This window comes from Artemia franciscana, chromosome 1, assembly GCF_032884065.1.
Source record: "Artemia franciscana chromosome 1, ASM3288406v1, whole genome shotgun sequence".
In the NCBI taxonomy this organism is placed as follows: Eukaryota; Metazoa; Arthropoda; class Branchiopoda; order Anostraca; family Artemiidae; genus Artemia; species Artemia franciscana.
In genome coordinates, this window is record NC_088863.1 from 40,319,180 (window position 1) to 40,342,248 (window position 23,069).

At 34.9% G+C, this 23,069-nt stretch overlaps 1 protein-coding gene across 4 annotated transcripts in view; it reads right to left on the minus strand.

Moving 5' to 3' along the window:
- LOC136029544 (phosphatidylinositol 4-kinase type 2-alpha-like) overlaps positions 1-23,069 on the minus strand; it is a 105,584-nt gene that overhangs the window by 35,544 nt on the left and 46,971 nt on the right. For all 4 annotated transcript variants that reach the window (XM_065708042.1, XM_065708017.1, XM_065708034.1 and 1 more), the window contains exons 4-6: positions 11,133-11,251; positions 2,905-3,105; positions 159-290 (exon numbers count right to left, since the gene is read on the minus strand). In XM_065708042.1, coding sequence (XP_065564114.1) covers positions 159-290; positions 2,905-3,105; positions 11,133-11,251 — 452 coding nt within the window. The remainder of the gene's footprint in view (positions 1-158; positions 291-2,904; positions 3,106-11,132; positions 11,252-23,069) is intronic.

A 23,069-nucleotide genomic window follows, 5' to 3' on the forward strand; every position in this document is an offset into this window, starting at 1 on the left:
AATTAAAAAAGTTGCCTGGATTACTAAAAAAAATTTCGAGCCCCGTGTTTAAAATATACCTGATCAAAAATTAACTTAATGTTTGGAAGACAAAAGGATTAAAATATGAGAAAAAATTGAGCACTTGATTAAGCAAATGTATATCCTACAACTTTTACCTTAGGTGGAAGCGTCAGTCGGTTGAATCGTCTACCAATAGCAGGGAACTTGTCATAAATAGCTTGTTTTGCATGAGCCTTCTCTCTAATTATTCGAGAATAATGAAATGTTTCGCTAATTAACTTCACAACCTAAAGCAAAAGATAGATAGAGTGACTGGAGTTGGCGGCTTCTTCACTTGCAACACATCATAAAAACTAATTTGAAGACTTTTTTGTCAAAACAAAAACAAATTCAAAGGGGTTCCTTACACCTTTAATAGCGATAGAGGATTAAGTGCGCTCCTAAAGATTTGTATTCCCTTTCAATACCCTTTTTGTTTTAAATGAAGAATGAAAAGAAAAAAAGAATTAACACTAAAAGGTTTCCTATAGTAAAGAGCCATTAGGCTCCAATGTTTTATTATTTTTTCCAAAGGCACTTCAAATGGAAAGGGTGGTCGTATAAACTTCAGAGAAGGCTCATTCAATTGGAAAATGGAAGTTCTTATGCTCTTTTTAAGAGTCAAAAGTGACCAGAGAGAAATTCCCCCCCCCCCACACCCTCTTTTCCCCAAATGCACCTGATTATAGTTTTGAGATAATCATTTTGTTCAAAATAGTTCAAAGATTATATAACTATGTTAATAGGGTTAACAAAACCCCTTACAACCCAGGGCAAGGGTTGTAAGTTATGCAGAAGTGTCCGTTGTTATGTAAAGTTTTTATGGATGAGGGGGCCGTACGAAGTTTGGAGGAGGCTCGTTCGATTGAAAATCGAAATTCTGGGATGACAGCAACCCCCCCCCCCCACACTTTTTTCCCCAAATGCATCAAATCAAAATTTTGAGACGAAATATTTTTATTTTGAAAATGCTTCAAAGGTCAAATAGCTATGCCTCCAAACACACCCTCCCCTCTGGGGCAAGAACTACAGGGTGACCCAAAAAGATCCGTACCCATATTTTATTTGATAAAAATCCATTTTTTTTTCAAATATCCTTTCTGTTGCAGGACATGAAAGGTGAACCTTGGACGATCGTTTGCAGCTATAGTTGCCCAATAATGTCTTGGACCAATCAGCAGGAGATGTTCTCCCTGGAGATCTTTTTTGCGACAAAATCATACCAGAGTGTACAAATTCAGATTCGAAAACTTCCATTGTCTCAACTTTCCACCAAAATCACGATTATTACTTGGGTTATGAAATTCAGTGAGCATGGGACGGTAGTGGACTTATTTCTAAAGCCACAGGGGGAACTTATTCAGGCAGGAAAGAGAGTGCAAGGAAAGAAGAAAACATTGCTGTAGTGAAGGACTACACTGTCCAATTAAACGTGAGAACACGCCACAGTGACTCCCTTGTCATTCCGAGTTCTTGGCTGTGTCTACGTACTGCTTTTCTAGGGTTGCATCCTACTGAGTCCCTCACTGCAGCAATATTTTCCTCTTTTTCCAGTCTGAATAAGTTCCTCCTGTGGCTTTAGAACATAAGTCCACAACTATTTTGGAAAAATTCGTCGCAAAATAAGTTGCGACAATTGAAAAGTTTTCCAAACTGAATTTGTACACTCTGTATGATTTTGTCACAAATAGGTCTCCAGGGAGATATCTTCTGCTGATTGGTCCAAGACATATTTGGGGCAACTATATCTGCAAACGATCATCCAAAGGTTCACCTTTTATGTCCTGCAACAGAAAGGATATTTGTTAAAAAATGGATTTTTTATCGAATAAAATATGGGTTCGAATCTTTTTGGGTGACCCTGTATATGCAAGTTGCCCATTCTTAACATATAAGAATTTATATTAGAAAAGAAGGGATTTTGATCCTGGGTCTACAAAAAAGCTTAGGGTATCAAGGTGAAACTTCAAGGAAATGTTGAGAGGGATGCTGAACACAATCAGAACAAACTATGTGCTTGCTGGTTGTAAAAGGGAATATCAGCAATATCTAGAGAACGACTGAGGGTATAAAGTTTTATCTTTCGAGGTATAAGAAAGATTAGAGGGCAACCAGCCCCTCTTTTTATTGCCTTTTTTAGGTGTCTCCCTGCTGAATACTGATCGACATTTAGGAATAATCATTTTATTAGAACTAGTCAAAAGGTCTAATAGCTATACTTCCATGGATGCCCAGCCCTCTCCGCTCGAGAGGGCTCTATAAAACTAGGGCCGACAAAACTATAACTGAAAATCTCAGGGGATGTTGAAGAGCTATTGGAGAGCGACCGGCCCTCCTAACCCTTTTTAGAAGCTCCTTTCTCTCATCACTGATCAAAATTTACTTATGCCTCCGGGGATGCAATGTCCCCATAGCCCCCGAGAGAGAGAGAGAGAGAGAGAGAGAGAGAGAGAGAGAGAGAGAGAGAGAGAGAGAGAGAGAGAGAGAGAGAGAGAGAGAGAGAGAGAGAGGAGAGAGAGAGAGGAGAGAGGAGAGACAGAGAGAGAGAGAAAGAGAGAGAGAGATTTTTTTATTATGCTAATGTCAAAGGTATTGCTTATGTGTGAAAGGTTACACTAAGCGTAGTTAAACTTAACCATTTAACCATAGAAAATTATGTACGTAGTGTAAAAGTCACTCAAGCTGCTTTACTTTACAGAAAAAAAAATGATTTTTCTATTTGATGTGAAATATGACAAAAATTGCTTTCCATAAATTCCTAGAAAACTCGATTTAAACGACTAAACTGAGGACATCGATCATTCTAAATTCATAATTTGGCTTCAAAAAGAGGGAAAAAATGGAAGAAGAAAAAAGCCTTACCCTAGTTTTTGGTACAACACCTAGTCTTAGTTTTTGGTCCACTATGTATGCCCCAGCTTCCGACAAGTAACCTTGATTGGGGACGAGACAGTTGCGACCGAAAAAACAAGGACAACAGAGTCTGTGTAACCACTTTGTCCACTTTGGGTTCAGACTACCATAGGGTTCTTCGTCTTTGGGTTTGAAAACGGCTATAGTTTTCTGAAATACAAGAAAGTTTAGTTAGCTGACTCATTTAATAATCAAAGTCCAACACATTTAACAGTTTATTCATTCATGATTTAGACATCTGACCATATAGCTGACTCATTTAATAATAAAAGTCCAACATATTTAGAAGGCTTCCAAATGGATAGGATAGAGTGATCACCTCTTTAAACACTTTTTCATAAAACATGTATTTTTCATAAATTTCAGTTCCCCACTTGTGCTGTGTTTGTTTTTCAAACATACAGTATATTCATTCACGATTTAGACATCTGACCAATATCTTTGGCACTGAAAAGCAAATTTTTAATGCTCAAGTAGCTCACCAGTTCTTTAAAAAAAAAATCAGTTCATTACAAGGATCAATTAGAAAAAAAGAAAACTTGCCGACTTTGGTTTAGTGGAGCTCAATTGCCAGGTGGAAAAACACACAGCATCTTCGAGTTTTACTTTCATGCGTGAGCATTCAGAATGCAATTTAGTGCATTTTACTATAGACATAGGTACTTGTTAATTATACAGAACACTCTTTAAGACGTTAAGTTAAGTTGATTCTAATGAAATATACCAAAATATGATGGAAATATAATACTTTAGAAACAAAAATATGGGAACTACAGCCCAAATTATGGAAAGCAGGCCGCCTAGAAAGCACTATATTAGATACCCATCCTAACCAAAATACCAAAAATATACATTAAATATTTAATTAAAATATACCTACAACGTAGTTTTTCCATTGAGCCTAAGCTAATTGTCTCCCAATACAGATAGCTGAACCGGTTTTTCTCATATCTTGCAGCTGAAAATTCTTGAGTGCGTTCTGAATAATTAACAATTACCCATAATTAAACTGATTTTCTGAAAAATTCACATAGTATTATTTCATTTTTCTGTATTAATTTTTGTTTTTTGAAAATGACCTTGACAAAATAAAAAGTGGAGTCAATTAAGTGCTTTGACATTAAAGTCTACGAAAAATAATGTCAGAGCCTCCCAAATATCCTCGAAGACTAGAGTTTGAAATACAGTTTCTGTTTAGATTTTTCCACGCGATAAAATGCGAAACACATTTTAAGTTTAAGTTAAGAGTGATATTTTACAATTTATTGGTCTGTTTCATGCATATATTACTTTATTGGATAGAAACGAATCCCAGATATGTTTTCTTTGATTATTATTTTACGTTAGAATAGATCAAAAATGGAATTTGAACGTCTTTCAAACACTTTCGAACAAATAATTTTAATATTATTGTCATCTTTTTAAAATCCATTCTACAAAGAATTTGGTAGCCACAGAGGCATCTAATATCTCAATTTTCCATTCAGAGCAGTGTCGCATTCGAACCCCAAAGCCAACGGAAAAGTTTACTCTGTATTTGCTTCAGACTAATATTTTGTTTTGTTTCTCTCTCTTTGTGTATGAAATTTATAGTAACCAGATAAATACACTACAACGTAAAGCCAAAGCTGATTAATATCGTAATCAAGTTAAATCTCGTGAAGGTAACCCTAGAAAAACACGGCAAATTATAAAATCCATTATAAGTCCTAATTATGATGGTATATTTCTGGATGGTGATAATACAATTACTGGTAGAATGTGCTGTCATTTTAATAATGTGGGGAAGGATTTGGTACAAAGTATAGTCATTTCTGAGCAAGAACGTAGTTTCAAAAATATTTAGTGAATGCAAGTGATGTTACAACATATTTGAAGCCAATCAGTGCTTCGGCGCTTTCTGGAACAATGAAAAATATGAAAAATGGACCTTCAGGCTCTGATTTTGTAACAGTTAAAACTTTTAAGTATATTTACCCTGTTTTTTGCGGTCATTTAGTGTATTTAATTAATGAATGTTTTAGGACTGGAGTGTTTCCAAGTTGTCTTAAAATTGCAAAAGTTATTACTCTGTATTAAGGCGGGGATACAAATGTACTAGAAAATTATAGGCACATTTCTGTATTACCAGTATTATCCAGATTGTTTGAAAAATTAATAGTTAAAAGAATGGTTGAATTGTTTATCTACTGAGCTGTTTTATTTTTGACAACTTTAGTGAGTGATGCGTTGTATAATGGTATGAAAGTTGCTTCTGTTTTTCTTGATATTATAAAAGCTTTTAACTGCGTCGACCATTTTATACTCATTGCCAAATTAGAAAATTGTGGTTTTAGAGGACCATTTCTTGAATTACTGTCCTCGTTTTTAAAAGAAAGAACTCAATACGTGCAATTAGGGGATGTCATTTCTTCAGTCGGTAATGTTAAATTTGGAGTATCGCAAGGATCTGTTTTTGGTCCCGTGTTATTTCTAGTTTTCATAAATGATTTTTGCAGAGTTTTTTAATATGATTTCGAATGATCTTGAATTTGGATGTGACGGAGAAAAAGTAATTGTTCCCAGCTTTGCCGATGACACTAATTTAGCTGTAGCTGCACAAACAGGAATTCAGCTGCTGAGTCATATTAGTTCTTGTCTGGAGTTTGTTCAAAAGTGGACGAAGCTTAATAAGTTAATTTTGAATTATAGTAAGATTATATTAGTCTTGAAAACGCTAGGAATGTTGGTATTTTAAGAAAGTGGAAGCACATTTTCCCAAGAGATATTTTGATAACACGGTATTATTCCTTAATTCATTCTTATCTGCTATATTGTTGTTCTGTTTGGGGTAGTACATGTTTTTCTCATCTCTATCACATTCGAGTTTTGCATAATAAAGCGCTTCGACTGTTACGCGGTGTTGGTTTTAAAGACTCGGTACAAAAGAGATATATAGATTGCAAAATCTTGCCTTTAGCGGGACTTATTACTTTTATTGAAGCCTGTTTATATATAAATATTTTCAAAATTGTTAACCAATATGTTTTAAAAGTATGTTTGAATTAGGAAGTGATATTCATACACATTTTACGAGACAGTTTAATGTAATTCGTTGTCCGCTTGCTATTACCCGTTGATCTCAATTTTCTATTTGGCATCTAGGACCACATGCATGGAATTGTTTACAAACGATTTTGAGAAACATGGATAATTCTCGTGAATTCTGGCGAGAATTAAAGCTATTTTGCCTAGATATTCATGATTTTGATAGTTGAGTGGACCACAAGTGGACCCAAGATGTTGATTTTGTTTAAGCGATACTGGTCAGGTGGTTTTAGTTTCTTTTTGTTTTGTCTTTTTTGAAATGTAATCCTGAATCGATCGAAATGCAGGGTGATTGAGTATTTTTTTTCTTTTTCTTTTCTTTTTCCTCTCCTTTTTCGTATTGTTTTTATTTGTACGTGTACTGGGGTTGTAAGCCCAAACAAGCTCTGCTTCGAACCATTTTTATTTATTTATATTAATAAACCCATCTTCTCTCTCTCTCTCTCTCTCTCTTTCTCTCTCTCTCTCTCTCTCTCCCTTTGTCTAACCATTATGCTAAAAATGATTTTCTACAAGGTTTCTGGTTTCAATTAACACACATACGATGTTTTATGTTGATTTATTAAGCAGAGCTCTTAACAGGGTTTCTGGGAGTTGTCAGGTCCGATTAGGCAATTGAAATGGTGAAGTCCAGGCCAGAAACTTGGAAACAAATACTTTAATTCGAACAAAATTTTCAAAAAACTTTCGTTTCGATACTAATACTACTCCAACTACAAACTCATCCAGCACCAATCCACCCGAGGCCAATACATTAATATTTGCTTCTCCTCCGTCTCAATCTGTTCAGGGATTTACAGTTAAGCCACTCCAATAAATACCACTCTAATAATAAGTGGTATGAAATCACTTTTATGTATAATTGATTGCATGAGATACGATCATTTTAACGAGTTACTACAAAAATCTTTAGGAATTTCTTCTGGAATGCATCTAGCATATCATTCTCAATATTTTGAAAATATCCATATTTCAGAGTCAGATATGACGGTTGTTATTGCATTGCTTCTAGTATCCCATTCTTACTTAGAAGACCTAATTTCCTATTCTTCCAAACTTTCTAAACTGCCAAAAAAAATACTCCTTGCTAACCTAATCCTTAAATATCTCTGCATCCCCCGTTCAGAAAAATTAATGCTACATAAGTCAGTGAAGCTATTTACCTTGTCTGTCTTTTCGTTCTATAATGTCATTTTTCATCTTCATTTAATCCTAATTTAAAAGACTAACCTTTTTTTTATCGTTAATTTCAAAATCTATTTTCTCATCGCGAACTCTGAGGACCTTCAAAAATGCATGAATTTGGCAAAAAAACAATTGTCTAAGAATTTCAAATTCATCTGTATATCACGAGACAAGGGAGTTTTACAACTCCCATGTTTACAATATTCTCCGATTGCCTTTGCTGTTTTCCTTAGGATATTGTCCATCAAAATAATGCATATAAATGGGGACAAAAAATAACCCCGCTTAGCTGCCAATTGCACGCCAAACATATTACTTCTCTTACTTCCTGCATTTTTTCGGCGACGTTGTTCTCGTGTATGGGACTAATCCCTTTAACATATTAATCTGATATGTCCTAAACTTTCCTAGAACCACCACTAAAGCTTCTCTACACCTGAATATAATACATGTTCATAGTCTCTACAACTTAGAACCATAGGAGTCGAATAATTGACACATTTCTCTATTATTAATCTAAGCATGGAAATTTGGATAATGCAATCTTTTGCCCTTCCTAAAACCACACAGTTCTTCTCTCAAAAGTGAATCTGTAGCATATCTCAGTTTAATAAATATCATCATGCAACAAGCAACTTCCTTCTAAGGAAAATCACTCTAATCTATCACTGATTACTGCACTGAACTATTATGATATTTTGAATAAAGGGAATTAATTTGCTTCCTAAAATGACAAGGTGGTTCTTTCAACATTCCATTCCCAATTATCAGCATTTTTTTCGCTAGTTTCTATTCTAATCCCACGGCTCTATGCTAATTTAACACATTTTCAATATTTCTGCTCGCCTCTTTTTAATACTTTCTATAAGATAAGATTTATTTGCATTAAAGCCTGCAGGCCATAGCAAAACACACACAACTTTAAACAAACACCTAATTACAAACAACTTAAACAAGCAAACAAACTTGCAAACAACTTAAACAAGCAAACAAACTTGCAAACACTTTATGAATTCAGAAACACCCGTAAATAAACTCTTACCAAGCTAACTCCTCAAACATGATTCCCTATACTTAATCCCTAAACGAAGAAACTTACACAACTGTTTAATAGCATATCCATTCCTCTCAGCCATTCGCTCCTTTAACCGGCATTCACTCCCCAACACTCGTCCAAAACATTCCTTCCGCAACTCAGACAGCTCTTCACACTCGGATACAAAATGAACTAAATTTTCATTCCCCCCGCCACACATAGGGCAAAAGTAGGGGCCTGCCTAAACTTTCCCAAATATTTCCTTCTGATACCTAAATCTAAACTATCTCCTCTTAGCAACACCAAATTCTTCAAGTCCTCCCTACTCAACCCAAATTTAAAATGAACTTCCTCTCCCCAACACTCTTTAGCTTGGGAGTAAAACCTCAAAGACATCGATTGGTCCTGTTGAGTTTGCCACTCTTGGATTTCTTGGTCCTTTAGGATTCGCTGAACTTCCTTCCATACTGAAACGCTTCCATCCACTGGTCCTTTACCTTCATTCCACATCTCAGAAAGGCCCGAAATGTCCAGTATATTCTTGACCTGATTTGCCCATGAATCCCGTCTACCGTCCTTCAAACTCTCCAAGTAGGCTGACTTAAGAAGCCGAACTCTAGGTAGTCTAATTATTTTCTCCCAATATTTCACCATTTTAACCAATCTACCACTCCTTGTGAAAAGCCCCAAATCTCTATTCAATACCACTGAACTAAATGAATCCTTCAAGCCTAACATTCTCTTAAAATATCTTAGTTGAACTACTTCTAACTTAGCGGCTTTAGGAAAACCCCAAACCTCCGACCCCCAATGTAGACTAGTAACTAATTTTGTCTGGAACACCCTTTTCTGAATTCGCATGTCAGCTAGCTGACCTAAATTACTTCTCAACAGCATATTTGTTAACCTTTTACCCCTTAAATTACAATCTTCCGCATGCCTAGACATCCCCTTTAGTGCACTAAACTTAACACCCGGATAAACAAACTCCTCTTTAACCTCCAGTATCACTCTTCCAAAATTAAAAACAACCTCAGAATCAACCTCTCCTTTGCTCCTAAATACTAGTACTACTGACTTCTTAGCATTTAACTCCAAATCCTTCTTTTCTAAATAAACTTTTATTAAATTATAATTGCTTCTGAAGATTCTCCCTATTATCCACCACTACTACTATATCATCCGCAAATAACATACATGATAGCCTGAACCAATCCAAAGATACAAATGGGGCACCATTATTTTTCATAAAACTTTCTAAATCATTAACAAACAAGGAGAAAAGCTTTGGGGATAAAGTACATTTGCTTCACACCCAAATGAGACGTAACCAGTCTAGAAACTTTCCCCATCATCTTCACAACAAACTTCACCCTCCGATACATAGTTGCTATTATCGCTACAAAACAAGACAGCAAGCCTATTTCTAACATATATAACTATTTCAGGCTAATAGTCACTGATAAGAATCAGGATGGATACTTTTCTTAACACGCCAATTCAACTCCTTACCATTATGCCGTCTGGCTGTGCCAAGGTCAATAGCAATCATACGCAATGCTGCCGTTCCACGTGTCTTTAATTTCTTCTTTAATGCTTTTTCTCTTTTTCTACTTACCTTACTTTCCTACTATTATTATAAGATATATCAATCAAAAAATATTTACACAAAACTCTTCTCTCCTCTACCAAGTCTAAAGCTTCTCTGCTAATATTCTTATCTTGATTTTTATTTTTCCTCTCAATGATATCTTATCACTACTTCGCAAATTTTTTTTCTTATAACCATTTTATCTATCTCCAAACGTTAGAGAATTCTAAATTCTCCAGTTCAATATCAGCCTATTCCTGAATCATTCCTTTCAAAATCCCACCCTGGAGTCGATCCACGTCACGTCTATTTGGTAAGTAGAAGACCTAGAGGAGGGGGTGTTTCAGCTTTGCATTCTTCATATTTATGATTGTTTCTGTTCATATTCAATTTTAACGTTGCTCTTTGCTAATTTGAAAAATAGCATTTTTTAATTACGACAAAGAAAAAACATAAAATTAATGATGTTTGGCACGAAAAAGCGGATATTTATTGGACATTATATTCGTCTTAACTATGCTATTCTAGTCTCTTTAGAATAGCAGATCCAACGAAGTGCGTTCTAATTAATCCGAAAGTCTTTAAGGATCAAAATTTTAGACGTTATCACTTTCTGAAGATTATGCGTTTCGGGCAATTTTTCCTTGCTAGTCCCTTAACATCGAGATCTTCATCTTCTTCCGACTCAGTAGTTAATACTAGGAACAAGAGCCAATAAATGCCACTACCTACCAAAAGGGTTTAACAATTCAATCAGGCCGTTTTCTACAAGTGACCTCAACAAAATACCTTAGCACTTGAATTGTACAAGATAACACCATTCAAGACTATGAAATCTGTTTTGCAATAAGTTACACAGATTCTGACAACTATTGTAAACTTCAAAGGAATCTGAATAATGTAGACTTTCTCCCGCAACTATCAAATTAAACATGGATACTGTTAACATCAGTCTGTCAGACACTTGGTGTAAATACCATTATTTGCCATAGCCTTCCTGTTTTTAAATTGGCAACTTGTATCATGCTGTTGCAAACGAGCCCATACCTGTGGTTGAGAGAGTGAACGAGAAGCAGTGAAAAAAAGTTAGGACAATTTTGGCATATATTTAAACGTTCAATTATTTACTAATTTTATACAATTACCCCCGAAAAGAATACATTTGTTTTCACAGAGTTATTTTCAATCAAACATTAAAATTCAGAGCTTTGTTGTAACAACATTGTTACACAACATTTAAAAAAGCCAAGAGGAAGAAAGAATCCGTAGAAATCTCACGTGTGAAGTATTCTTAACAAAATAACTTCCGCTAGATCCTTGATAGATTCTTTCAGGATATATTCCTTGATCTATGGCTTCTTCTGCTTCCAATACAAGTGTACTAAAGTGAGGATCATCTAAAATAAGAAACAGACACTTGATTAGGTATAAAGCGCAAAAAAAATTGACAAAAGATGAACATTCTAAATGCTCGATGAATGATTTTCCCATTTTATATCTACAGTCGATACTGCTCAAGACAACACATTCAAAGTAAAGGGGAGGATGACAGGTTATAAAAAAAAAAAAAAAAAAAAAAAAAAAAAAAAAAAAAAAAAAAAAAAAAAAAAAAAAAAAAAAAAAAAAAAAAAAAAAAAAAAAACTGTGAACATGGAACTAGGAACATCTCATATTCCTTTCCAATATTCGTTCGACCTCTGTAACAATATTTAAATATCAAACTGCACAGTCAAACCCGAAAATAAAAACAAAAATAAATAAATCATCACTTGGTTCCACATGTTAATCTAACAACTTACGAATAAAGACTTGGTTTTGACTTCGTCCCTCAAATCTACATTTTTGGCATATCAGTAAAAAAAAAGTCAACTAAAGATAGCAGGCGAAAGGGGCTGTCTTAAACCAAAGGAAATGCCCAACATACAAAATCTACTGTAGTGAAAATAGCTCAATTTGGTCTGCTATACTTCCCTCACTTACTGCTATGAATTTCATAAATATTTTGGTGCAGTAGAGGCCAATAATAAGGATTCCTTTGTAATTGTTTATTTATCCGAAAAAGATGAATCGATACTAGAATAACTGGCATGTACATTTACACTCAAATGAAAAAGAATAAGTAACTACAAGGAAAGAAGCATACTAGCTAATAAGCCTCACGTGCCAGGGGGGGGGGGGCTTCCTCTTAAATATTGAGATTTCCTTCGATATTTCTTATGTTTGCCATGTACCCCTCCCCCCGAAAACAACAATAACAATAAAAAAATCTATGCGTTTGCCTGTAGCTAATACTCAATCAATTAGATGTGTAGACATTAAACTAACGTAATAAATTGTATCAGAAAGTAAAAAGGAATTTATAGCCTACCTAAAAAACTCTTAAACAACTAAAATGATGTCAATACTTAGGCAAGCTTGAACAGTATAAACAAACAACATTTAAAATAAAGAACAAAATAGAAAAAAAAATCTAATATACTAAAAGAATAAAAAGAAGATGAAAAACATTCACTTAGTGACAAGGATAAAATTTCCACATTCCAAAGAACTATTCTACTTATTGTGTAGGGTTTATAAACGTAAACACAGATCAAACTAAACTCAAGAGAAAAACTACATTAACTCAAAGACTTAAAAAAAAACAGCTATGTGATCATTAATTTGCTCGTTTAATTCAGTAACGTTTTCTAAATAATTATATGAACAATTTTGGAGATTAGTGCTGGCGTTTTGCTTTTCATACCACCTCTGTTTTTCTTTATGGAATTATCCTCAAATAATATAAATGATTACAATTACAAATTGCATGATTAGTTTTGCTTTTAAAAGATTCCATAATATTTGAAATAAAATCGGAACAGCTTACACATCAATCGTTTAGGCTTGAAAAGTATGCTAAAAGAGGCTTTGAAGCCCAATCCCTCCCCAATCGCAGAACCCTAAACTCTGTGATTTGTGTACTTTTCCAGGTTATATCTTAGATTATCCATACGATTTCACAACTGTTTGTTTTTAATCAAAATTGTGCATGCTCCCCCCTCAAACAACTTCCCACACTTACATGCATTCACACACATGAAGCCATGGACCCTCCCCCCCCCCCACATCCTCTGTTATATCAACAATAACAGGACTTCATTTTATTTTTCATATAATTAACCTTTTTTTTTTCTTTTTGAAATTCCAAGCCCTTTCAAAATGTGATTCCCCTCAAATAAATTCCTGTATTTGTGTCTTATCCCAACAGTTAAAAGAGTTTACTTCACAGAGACAGCGGGTGAGACAGATATACCCCCTATCATCTACTATCTTTTTCAAAGTTAGTCCTTGTTACTTATTTTGGGAATATATTGTTGCATTTATTGTTTCCGCATGTCGATTACAAATATAGTAACTTGTCTCTCTTTTTACAGAATCTACCCGGGGTCTCCATGACAAGCACTTACTGAGATCACCTACTATGCGAGTTAGATAGGGTTCGCCACTTCACAAAGCTTCGAAAGAGGTTGGTTTGCCACAGATCCCCGTTTGAAGAGCAGTTGCAAGACTGGACGCAGCAGATGATCCCGAATCAGTGGAAGTAGCAACTACCTTCAACTTTGAAAGTGTGTCCTCAGCAAACGAAAAGACAATTCTGAAATATGATCACGGCATAGCAAATGTATCATAGACTTAAAAAAAAGAAGCAGGTCAGCTTGCATATGAATATACCCAGGCCAAAGGAAAGAAAATGTTGAAGAACTGGACTGAAGACAAGTGCAGGAAAAGACTGGATGAATAGCTTTATGAGTCGTATTAGGCTTTCCCAAGGTTCTCCGAAGCGAGAGGCATTGCCAGAGCCACCAGCCTTAAAAGGACGAATGTCAGCAAATTCTTCAATAATTTAGAAGAGCTGCTACTAAAGCTCAAGTACCCACCAAAAGAATGCATAATCTTGATGGAACTGGAGTAACCACCGTTCAGGAGTCTAAAGGTGCTTGTAGCAAAGGGATCAAAGCAAGTTGGACGCATTACTTCGGCTGAGCGAGGGACACTGGTGCATCACGCGCATACAAGGTGCATCAACGCAGGTGGCCAGTCTATTGACCCTTTCTTTGTCTTTCCACGAGTGAACTGGCTACAAAATTTCCTCAATAGCACGCCACCTGGGAGTACAGGAAAATGCCAGCCGTCTGGATGGATGACAGCCAAAATCTCCCCGGACATGATACACCATCTGATCTCCAGCACCAGTTGTTCAACGACAAATCGTCTACTATTGACTATGGATAACAATGATTCGCACGTATCATTGAACGAGGTTAATCTTTGCAGAGAAAACAGCATTGACGTCTTAACCCTTCTGTCGTATTGCAGTCACGAGCGGCAGCCTCCTCCATTGTTGCTGTTTATGGGCCATTCAAGCGATACTACAATTAAGCCGCTAACTCGTGAATGATTTTGAACTCCAACAGGAGAATTACCATTTATGAAATTGGAATATTCATCAGCATCGCTTTCCAGTATTCTACTAGTATTTTAAGTATTTGAAATAAAATTGTCTAGAGACAATCAATATTTTTGAGCAGTTGGTCCGGCATGCCCAAAGGGCTCGTCGGTCTTATACTATGGGATGGGCAAGACGGAACTTCTGACCAACCTCAATTTTTTTTTTTTTTTTTTTTTTTTTTTTTTTTTTTTTTTTTTTTTTTTTTTTTTTTTTTTTTTTATACGGCGCCTGATACTACGTCTGAATTATGTGTGAAGAAGGTTTCTTTACGTGTTACACATTTTATGAAAATTGACGGTTTTATCACCTCACAATTTATTTTCAGTATTTTGAAAGAAACATAATACTATAGATTTTCAATAAAGACTTCACTCTCTCAAACATAGCCTGAAGCCTAAATCTAATAAAATGGTAGTGGGTTAGATTAATCGAATATAAAGCGTAACATTCATGAAATATATATTTACAAAGTAGCCTATAATTATCAAACAGTTCGTCGTAACAAACTGTATGTCACGAGCGACTCGGCATAATAGTAACCGTAATTATGAAAAATGGAACTTCGACAACAATAGATACGTCGAAAGAATTGGGCTTTTTATGTTGATTCCAAATATGTAATTTCCATGAAGTTTCATGCTAGCCACCAAAAGCTAAGAGCTGGAAAACATTTGCCTGTTTTTCAAAAAAGGAGGAAACACGATGAAAAAGTCAAGGGGTCTTTAATGAAAATCACACCATCACATTCAGCATATTAAAAACCTAATTAGGTTTCAGGGCCCTATCAACGAAATATAAAATTTTGGTGTTTTTGCCAGAAGAACACGGATTTATTTTTTGTTTCGTTTTTCCCCAGAGGTGATGGTATAAAAAAAAATGGTTAGAGAAGATCGGGAGAAGCCTCATTCAACCGAAAATTAAAAGTTTTAGTGCCCTTTTCAAGCGACTAAAAGTATTGTAGGGCAAGTAGACCCTTTCCACGCCCAAATATTAGAAGTTTAGAGGAAGTTAGAAAAGAATTGACAGAAGTTTACTTACGGGGAAAAATGACTGGAAAGAAATTTAGAGATATGGCTGAATTAAGGCAAAACTGTATACCAGTTTTATAGGAGTGCCAATGTGGCCGTAATTTAAATCAGTCAGGGATATGGTAGTTTAGGATGTTTTCTTGATAGTATAGGTCGGGGTTATTTTTATTGAAGGGTCGAAGATAAGTTTCACGATATATCTATAAGAACATCAGGATGATTATGCTTCCCTTTCTAAGGCATATGAAGTAACGCAGCATTTTGAGGACATTGAGAACTCGCTGTATGGAAAAAGAATGGGTTATTGCCAGCAGCCGTAGATTCAGATTTTGGTTTATCAGGACATGATGAGGGATTTCTAGGGAGTTTATATTTCGAGAAAATAAAAGGTTGGAAGGTATCCACCCTTCGATCACTTTTAATCTTAAAAAGAACACTAGAACTTCTGATTACCAATCCAATGAGCCCCCTACGAAGTTTATATGATTATGCTTTCTACATAAACCTTATTAGCCACAAGGGAAAAACTTATAACCCTTGCCCTAAGGGCTCTGGGGGGTGGACATACTCAAAGACATATACATATATATATATATATATATATATATATATATATATATATATATATATATATATATATATATATATATATATATATATATATATATATATATATATATATATATATATATACTAGCTGTTGGGGGAGCTTCGCGCCCCCCCCAAGCCCCCCGCGCGAGTAAGTCGTTACGCGCCATATTAGTTACGCGCCATTGCAGTTGTGTCCCTATGTCCCACCTGTGAATATATATATATATATATATATATATATATATATATATATATATATATATATATATATATATATATATATATATATATATATATATATATATATATATATATATATATATATATATATATATATATACGTTTTTAACTACGTAAAGCTTGCGAATATACAACATTCTTCGCTGTCCCATTGTCTGTGCATATGAATAGATTGTCATGTTTACCGACTCTTGAACATGCAACATATAATGTTCCATGGGAAAACAATCCGTATTCAGATCTATATCTCATGATTCTAATGATTGCCCTTGAGCTTTGTTGATGGTGATTGCTAATCGACCATTCCCTGTGTCACCGTCGCCATTTATATATCCCCCTGTGCCCCCCGGCGTCCCCGTTGTAGTTGTGTCCCAGTGTCCCGGTCGTCATTTATACTCCCTGTGTCTCGGTCGTCATTTGTGTCCCGGTGTCCCAGTCTGTGATTTCTCTTCGAGTGTCCCGGGCGTCATTTATATTCCTTGTGTCCCGTTGTCCCGGTCGTCATTTGTGTCCCGGTGTCCTGGTCTGTATATACATTCGTTTTTGAATTGGTCTTTTTTTTTTTTGTTTTTTACCTTTTTTTAGTTTTTTTAGTTATACCTCATGATTCTAATGATTGCCCTTGAGCTTTGTTGATGGTGATTGCTAATCGAACATTCCCTGTGTCCCCGTCGTCATTTATATATCCCCCTGTGCCCCCCGGCGTCCCCGTTGTAGCTGTGTCCCTGTGTCCCGGTCGTCATTTATATTTCCTGTGTCCCGGTCGTCATTTGTATCCCGGTGTCCCGGTCTGTATATACATTCGTTTTTGAAATGGTATATGATGAAATAGATTTTTGTATTTTCCCCTTTTTTTCTTTTTAGTTTTTTTTTTTGGTTTTTACTTCTTTTTAGTTTTTTAGTTTTTTTTCTTTTTCTTTTCAGTTTTTTTCTTTTTATTTTTTTTTTTTAGTTTTGTTTTTCTCCTTTATTTTTCTGTTTTTTTCCTTTTTTTATTTTTTTCTTTTTTAGTTTTTTTAGCTTTTTTAGTTTTTTCATTAGTTTTTATTTTTTTTCTTTTTAGTTTTTTTGTAGTTTTACCTTTTTTTTAAAGTTTTTTTAGCTTTTTTTTTACTTATGTCCTGGTCGTCATTTATACTCCCTGTGTCCCGGTCCCTTGTGTCCCGGTGCTTTGTTGATGGTGATTGCTAATCGAACATTCCTTGTGTCCCGGTCGCTTTCTCTTTGAGTGTCCCGGTCGTCATTTGTGTCCCGATGTCCCGGTCTGTAATTTCGTCAATCAACAAACATGACGTCAGTCGACACACAAACATGACGTCACTCGACACACACACACACACAGACAACTTATTTATATATATACTAGCTGTTGGGGTGGCACTTCGCGCCACCCCAACACCTAGTTGGTGGGGGCGCTTCGCGCCCCCCCCCAAGCCCCCCCGCGCGCGTAAGTCGTTACGCGCCATAATAGTTACGCGCCATTGTAGTTGTGTCCCTATGTCCCACCTGTGAATATAGATATATATATATATATATATATATATATATATATATATATATATATATATATATATATATATATATATATATATATATATATATGGTTTTAACTACGTAAAACTTGCGAATATACAACATTCTTTGCTGTCCCATTGTCTTTGCATATAAATAGATTGTCAGGTTTACCGACTCTTGAACATGCAACATATAATGGTCCATGGGAAAACAATCTGTATTCAGATCCATACCTCATGATTCTAATGATTGCCCTTGAGCTTTGTTGATGGTGATTGCTAATCGACCATTCCCTGTCCCGGTGTCCCGGTCGTCATTTATATCCCCCTGTTTCCCCCGGTGTCCCCGTTGTAGTTGTGTCCCTGTGTCCCGGTCGTCATTTATATTCTCTGTGTCCCGGTCGTCATTTGTATCCCGGTGTCCCGGTCTGTAAATACATTCGTTTTTTAGTTTTGTTTTTCTCCTTTATTTTTTTCCTTTTTTTTCTTTTTTAGTTTATTTAGATTTTTAGATTTTTTAGTTTTTTTATTAGTTTTTAGTTTTTTTTTTCTTTTTAGTTTTTTTGTAGTTTTTACCTTCTTTTTAGTTTTGTTAGTTCTTTTTTTTTTACTTATGTCCTGGTCGTCATTTATACTCCCTGTGTCCCGGTGCTTTGTTGATTGCTAATCGAACATTTCTTTTGTCCTGGTCGCTTTCTCTTTGAGTGTCGTCATTTATTTTTTTCTTTTTTAGTTCTTTTAGTTTTTACCTTTTTTAGTTTTGTTTAGTTTTTTAGATGAATTTTTTTTTTTAGTTTTTTCCTTTTTTTCTTTTTAGTTTTTTATTGGTTTTTACCTTTATTTTAGATTATTTTTCAGTTTTTTCCTTTTTTTTAGTTTTTTTTTTATTTTTTATTTTTTTTAGTTTTTTACCTTTTTTAGTTTTTTTAGTTTTTTTAGTTTTTTAGCTTTTTTACTTTTTTTATTAGTTTTTAGTTTTTTTTTGTAGTTTTTGCCTTTTTTTAGTTTTTTCAGTTTTTTTTTAGTTTTTTATTGGTTTTTACCTTTATTTTAGCTTATTTTTCAGTTTTTTCCTTTTTTTTAGTTTTTTTTAGTTTTTAGTTTTTTTTAGTTTTTAGTTTTTTAGTTTTTTACCTTTTTTAGTTTTTTTAGTTTTTTTAGTTTTTTAGCTTTTTTATTTTTTTTATTAGTTTTTAGTTTTTTTTGTAGTTTTTGCCTTTTTTTAGTTTTTTTAGTTTTTTAGCTTTTTTATTAGTTTTTGGTTTTTTTGTAGTTTTTGCCTTTTTTTAGTTTTTTTTCTTTTTAGTTTTTTTGTAGTTTTTACCTTCTTTTTAGTTTTGTTAGTTTTTTTTTTTACTTATGTCCTGGTCGTCATTTATACTCCCTGTGTCCCGGTGCTTTGTTGATTGCTAATCGAACATTCCTTTTGTCCTGGTCGCTTTCTCTTTGAGTGTCGTCATTTATTTTTTTCTTTTTTAGTTCTTTTAGTTTTTACCTTTTTTAGTTTTTTTTTAGTTTTTTCCTTTTTTTCTTTTTAGTTTTTTATTGGTTTTTACCTTTATTTTAGCTTATTTTTCAGTTTTTTCCTTTTTTTTATTTTTTTTTATTTTTTATTTTTTTTTAGTTTTTTACCTTTTTTTAGTTTTTTTAGTTTTTTTAGTTTTTTAGCTTTTTTACTTTTTTTATTAGTTTTTAGTTTTTTTTGTAGTTTTTGCCTTTTTTTAGTTTTTTCAGTTTTTTTTTTAGTTTTTTATTGGTTTTTACCTTTATTTTAGCTTATTTTTCAGTTTTTTCCTTTTTTTTAGTTTTTTTTAGTTTTTAGTTTTTTACCTTTTTTTAGTTTTTTTAGTTTCTTAGCTTTTTTATTTTTTTATTAGTTTTTAGTTTTTTTGTAGTTTTTGCCTTTTTTTAGTTTTTTTAGTTTTTTAGCTTTTTTATTAGTTTTTAGTTTTTTTTGTAGTTTTTGCCTTTTTTTAGTTTTTTAGCTTTTTTATTTTTTTTATTAGTTTTTAGTTTTTTTTGTAGTTTTTGCCTTTTTTTAGTTTTTTCAGTTTTGACGTCATCTGATCCAGTTTTTTCAGGTGACGTCACCTGATCCATCCACAGACAGACAGACAACTTATTTTTATATATATAGATACTAGCTGTTGGGGTGGCGCTTCGCGCCACCCCAACACCTAGTTGGTGGGGCGCTTTGCGCCCCCCCAAGCCCCCCGCGCGCGTAAGTCGTTACGCGCCATATTAGTTACGCGCCATTGTAGTTGTGTCCCTGTGTCCCACCTGTGAATATAGATAGATTTATATATGTGTTTCAAACTACGTAAAAATTGCGAATATACAACATTTTTGGCTTTCCCACTACTGGGAGCTTTCCGTTTCTAATTGCCAGCAATTGATCTGAAAATGTCTGACCAGAGTCATCGTTTTGCAATCGGACACGCATATTTGTAGTTAATTTTAATATTTTTACATGTGCCCATAAATTAGAATTTTTCAGGCAAGCATTCATTTCGTCTGCAGGAGTTAAACTACGTAAAAATTGTGAATATACAACATTCTTGGCTTTCCCATTGTCTGTGCATATACAAAGCCGTATGCACTAATAATGACGTCTTATGCAAACGCTCTTTTTACAAACAAACAAACATGCATACACACAACTCGTTTTTATATAGATAGATAGATACAATACAAGTTAACTGCGTAAAACTTGCGAATATACAACATTCTTCGCTGTCCAATTGTCGCTGCATATAAATAAATTGTCAGGTTTACCGACCCTCGAACATGCAACCTACAATTGTCCATGGGAAAAACAATCAGCATTAAGATCTATACCACATTTTTCTAATGATTGACCTTGAGCTTTGTTAATGGTGATTGCAAATGCTAATCGAATTGGGAATTGCAATCTTTTAAATTGAAAAGGCAGATCCGTTGGAATCATGGGAATGCGAGGAATAAGAACAGCCTCACCCTCAAAAGGCCCTGTCAAGATTGTGGCCTCTATTAGGTTTTCCATTGTTTTTTTTTTACGGCAAGTCGCGTGCCATTGCAAGGCTTTGGTGGGTTGATATTTCTTAAAAGTATTATTGGTACGCTTATTTTTAGTTGCAGCACGTGTGGTGGAAACCCTGAAAGATCTATGGAATTTAAAAATTCAGATGGATAATTAACCGCTTTATTTGGTTCCAAAACTGTGTCGACTGACTTGCAAAGGACTGCCTGGTCTCGAATCTTGGTCAAAACAATATTGTTGATTTCGTGGACGTCTATATTTTTGGGTGCGAGAATCGCTCTTTCACTTAGCCATTTATTATTTTTATAATTTTTAGAATATTCGGAAACACTTTTTCAATCAATTCATTTTTGGACGTCACTAAATTACAGAAATCAGCAGGTAGTTGTATACGTCCTGAAATTGAGTCTATCGTATCATAAATGTCTTTTTGTTCCGACGTTAACTTGGAAATGTCATTTTGTACATACGACAATAGATCACTCGTATTGTAACTTTGTTCACGATCCAATTCTACACATGTCGAAACAGCAGCGATACGGTTAGGTGAAGGCATTCCCAAATCCTGAAGAGGTTTGTTTGCCATACGTACGCACAAATCTTCTATAATAACTAAAGTGTAGTTATAAATTTCTGATGTAAAATCAAAAGTCATATCTGACGTCTCTAACTGTATTCGATGGAGTATATCTTCGGACATTTTTGACTTATATTTTTCCCATAACTCTGTAGGAGCTGATGGAGAGCAAGTGCACGAATTTGACTTGGGGTTGACGTTTCGCACGCGTCATTGATGCAGTTATCCCAGTGTTGGTCATTCTCCAATAAATTCGGACATTTTTGACTTATATTTTTCCCATAACTCTGTAGGAGCTGATGGAGAGCAAGTGCACGAATTTGACTTGGGGTTGACGTTTCGCACGCGTCATTGATGCAGTTATCCCAGTGTTGGTCATTCTCTAATAAATTCAGAGCTCGGCATGCGCTACGGTAAGTGTCATGCATAGTACTGTTTACAGTTCTCAAATACTCAAAGGATGTCGGACCGGGTACATTCACCAAAAGCAGGCGTAGAAAGAAGCATTCATGTTGATTGGGGTGAACGGTGTAGAGTCTTCCTATCGTGGTATCTTTGAAGATGACAGGTTGGCCGTAAACCCACTGGTTATCTACTTCGATGGTGGTACCGTTGCCATTGTAGGTTCTTCAGTCATTTTACAATTAGAAATTTCTCTTTCAACGGTTTGCTTACAATTAAAAATTTGTCTTTGAACGATATTCTTAAATACCTGTGTCCTGGTCGTCATTTATATTCCCTGTGTCCCGGTATCCCAGTCTGTAATTTCTCTTTGAGTGTCCCGGTCGTTATTTATATTCCCTCTGTCCCGGTCGTCATTTGTGTCCCGGTCTGTAATTTCTCTTTGAGTGTTTTTTCTTTTTAGTATTTTTTAGTTTTTTACATTTTTTCTTTTTTCAGTTTTCTTTTTCTTCTTTATTTTTCAGCTTCACTATGAAGTACATATCGCCGAACCTTTGTTTTTTTAACTAAAATCTGGTAGGCATTGATGACCTTATCCAAGTCAAAATCCCAAACCCAATCATCATCGCTATCATTTTCAGTTTTGATATGTTTTGACTCTCGCTGTCCAGGTGGATCTTCATCTAACTGCGCGGTTTTGCGTTCTTTAGCCTCAAGCCTGTTTCCTTGCTGTTCTTTTGATTCCTCGGCACGCTTTCTTTTCTTACTTTCTCTATCAGCAGCAAGTTTTTTGGCATAGACTCTTTGAGCATCTTCATCGGCTTTTGCCATGGTAAGTTCATCAGTCATTGTAAACTTAAACATTAATAGATTTCTACGTGAACATATGTCTTAAATATCTTGAATGACGGCACCGTCAAAGCAAAAATGACGACAACTAATTTCATGACGTCAGCCGACACAGAAACATGACGTCACCTGATCCACAGATCCACAGACAGACAACTTATTTTTATATATATAGATATATATACTAGCTGTTGGGGTGGCGCTTCACGCCACCCCGAAACCTAGTTGGTGGGGCGCTTCGCGCCCCCCAAGCCCCCCCACGCGCGTAAGTCGTTACGCGCCATATTAGTTATGCGCCATTGTAGTTGTGTCCCTGTGTCCCACCTCTGAATATAGATAGATTTATATATGTGTTTCAAACTACGTAAAACTTGCGAATATACAACATTCTTGGCTTTCCCATTGTCTGTGCATATACAAAGCCTTATGAACTAATAGTGACGTCATATGCAAACGCTCTTTTTACAAACAAACAAACATGCATACACACAACTCGTTTTTATATA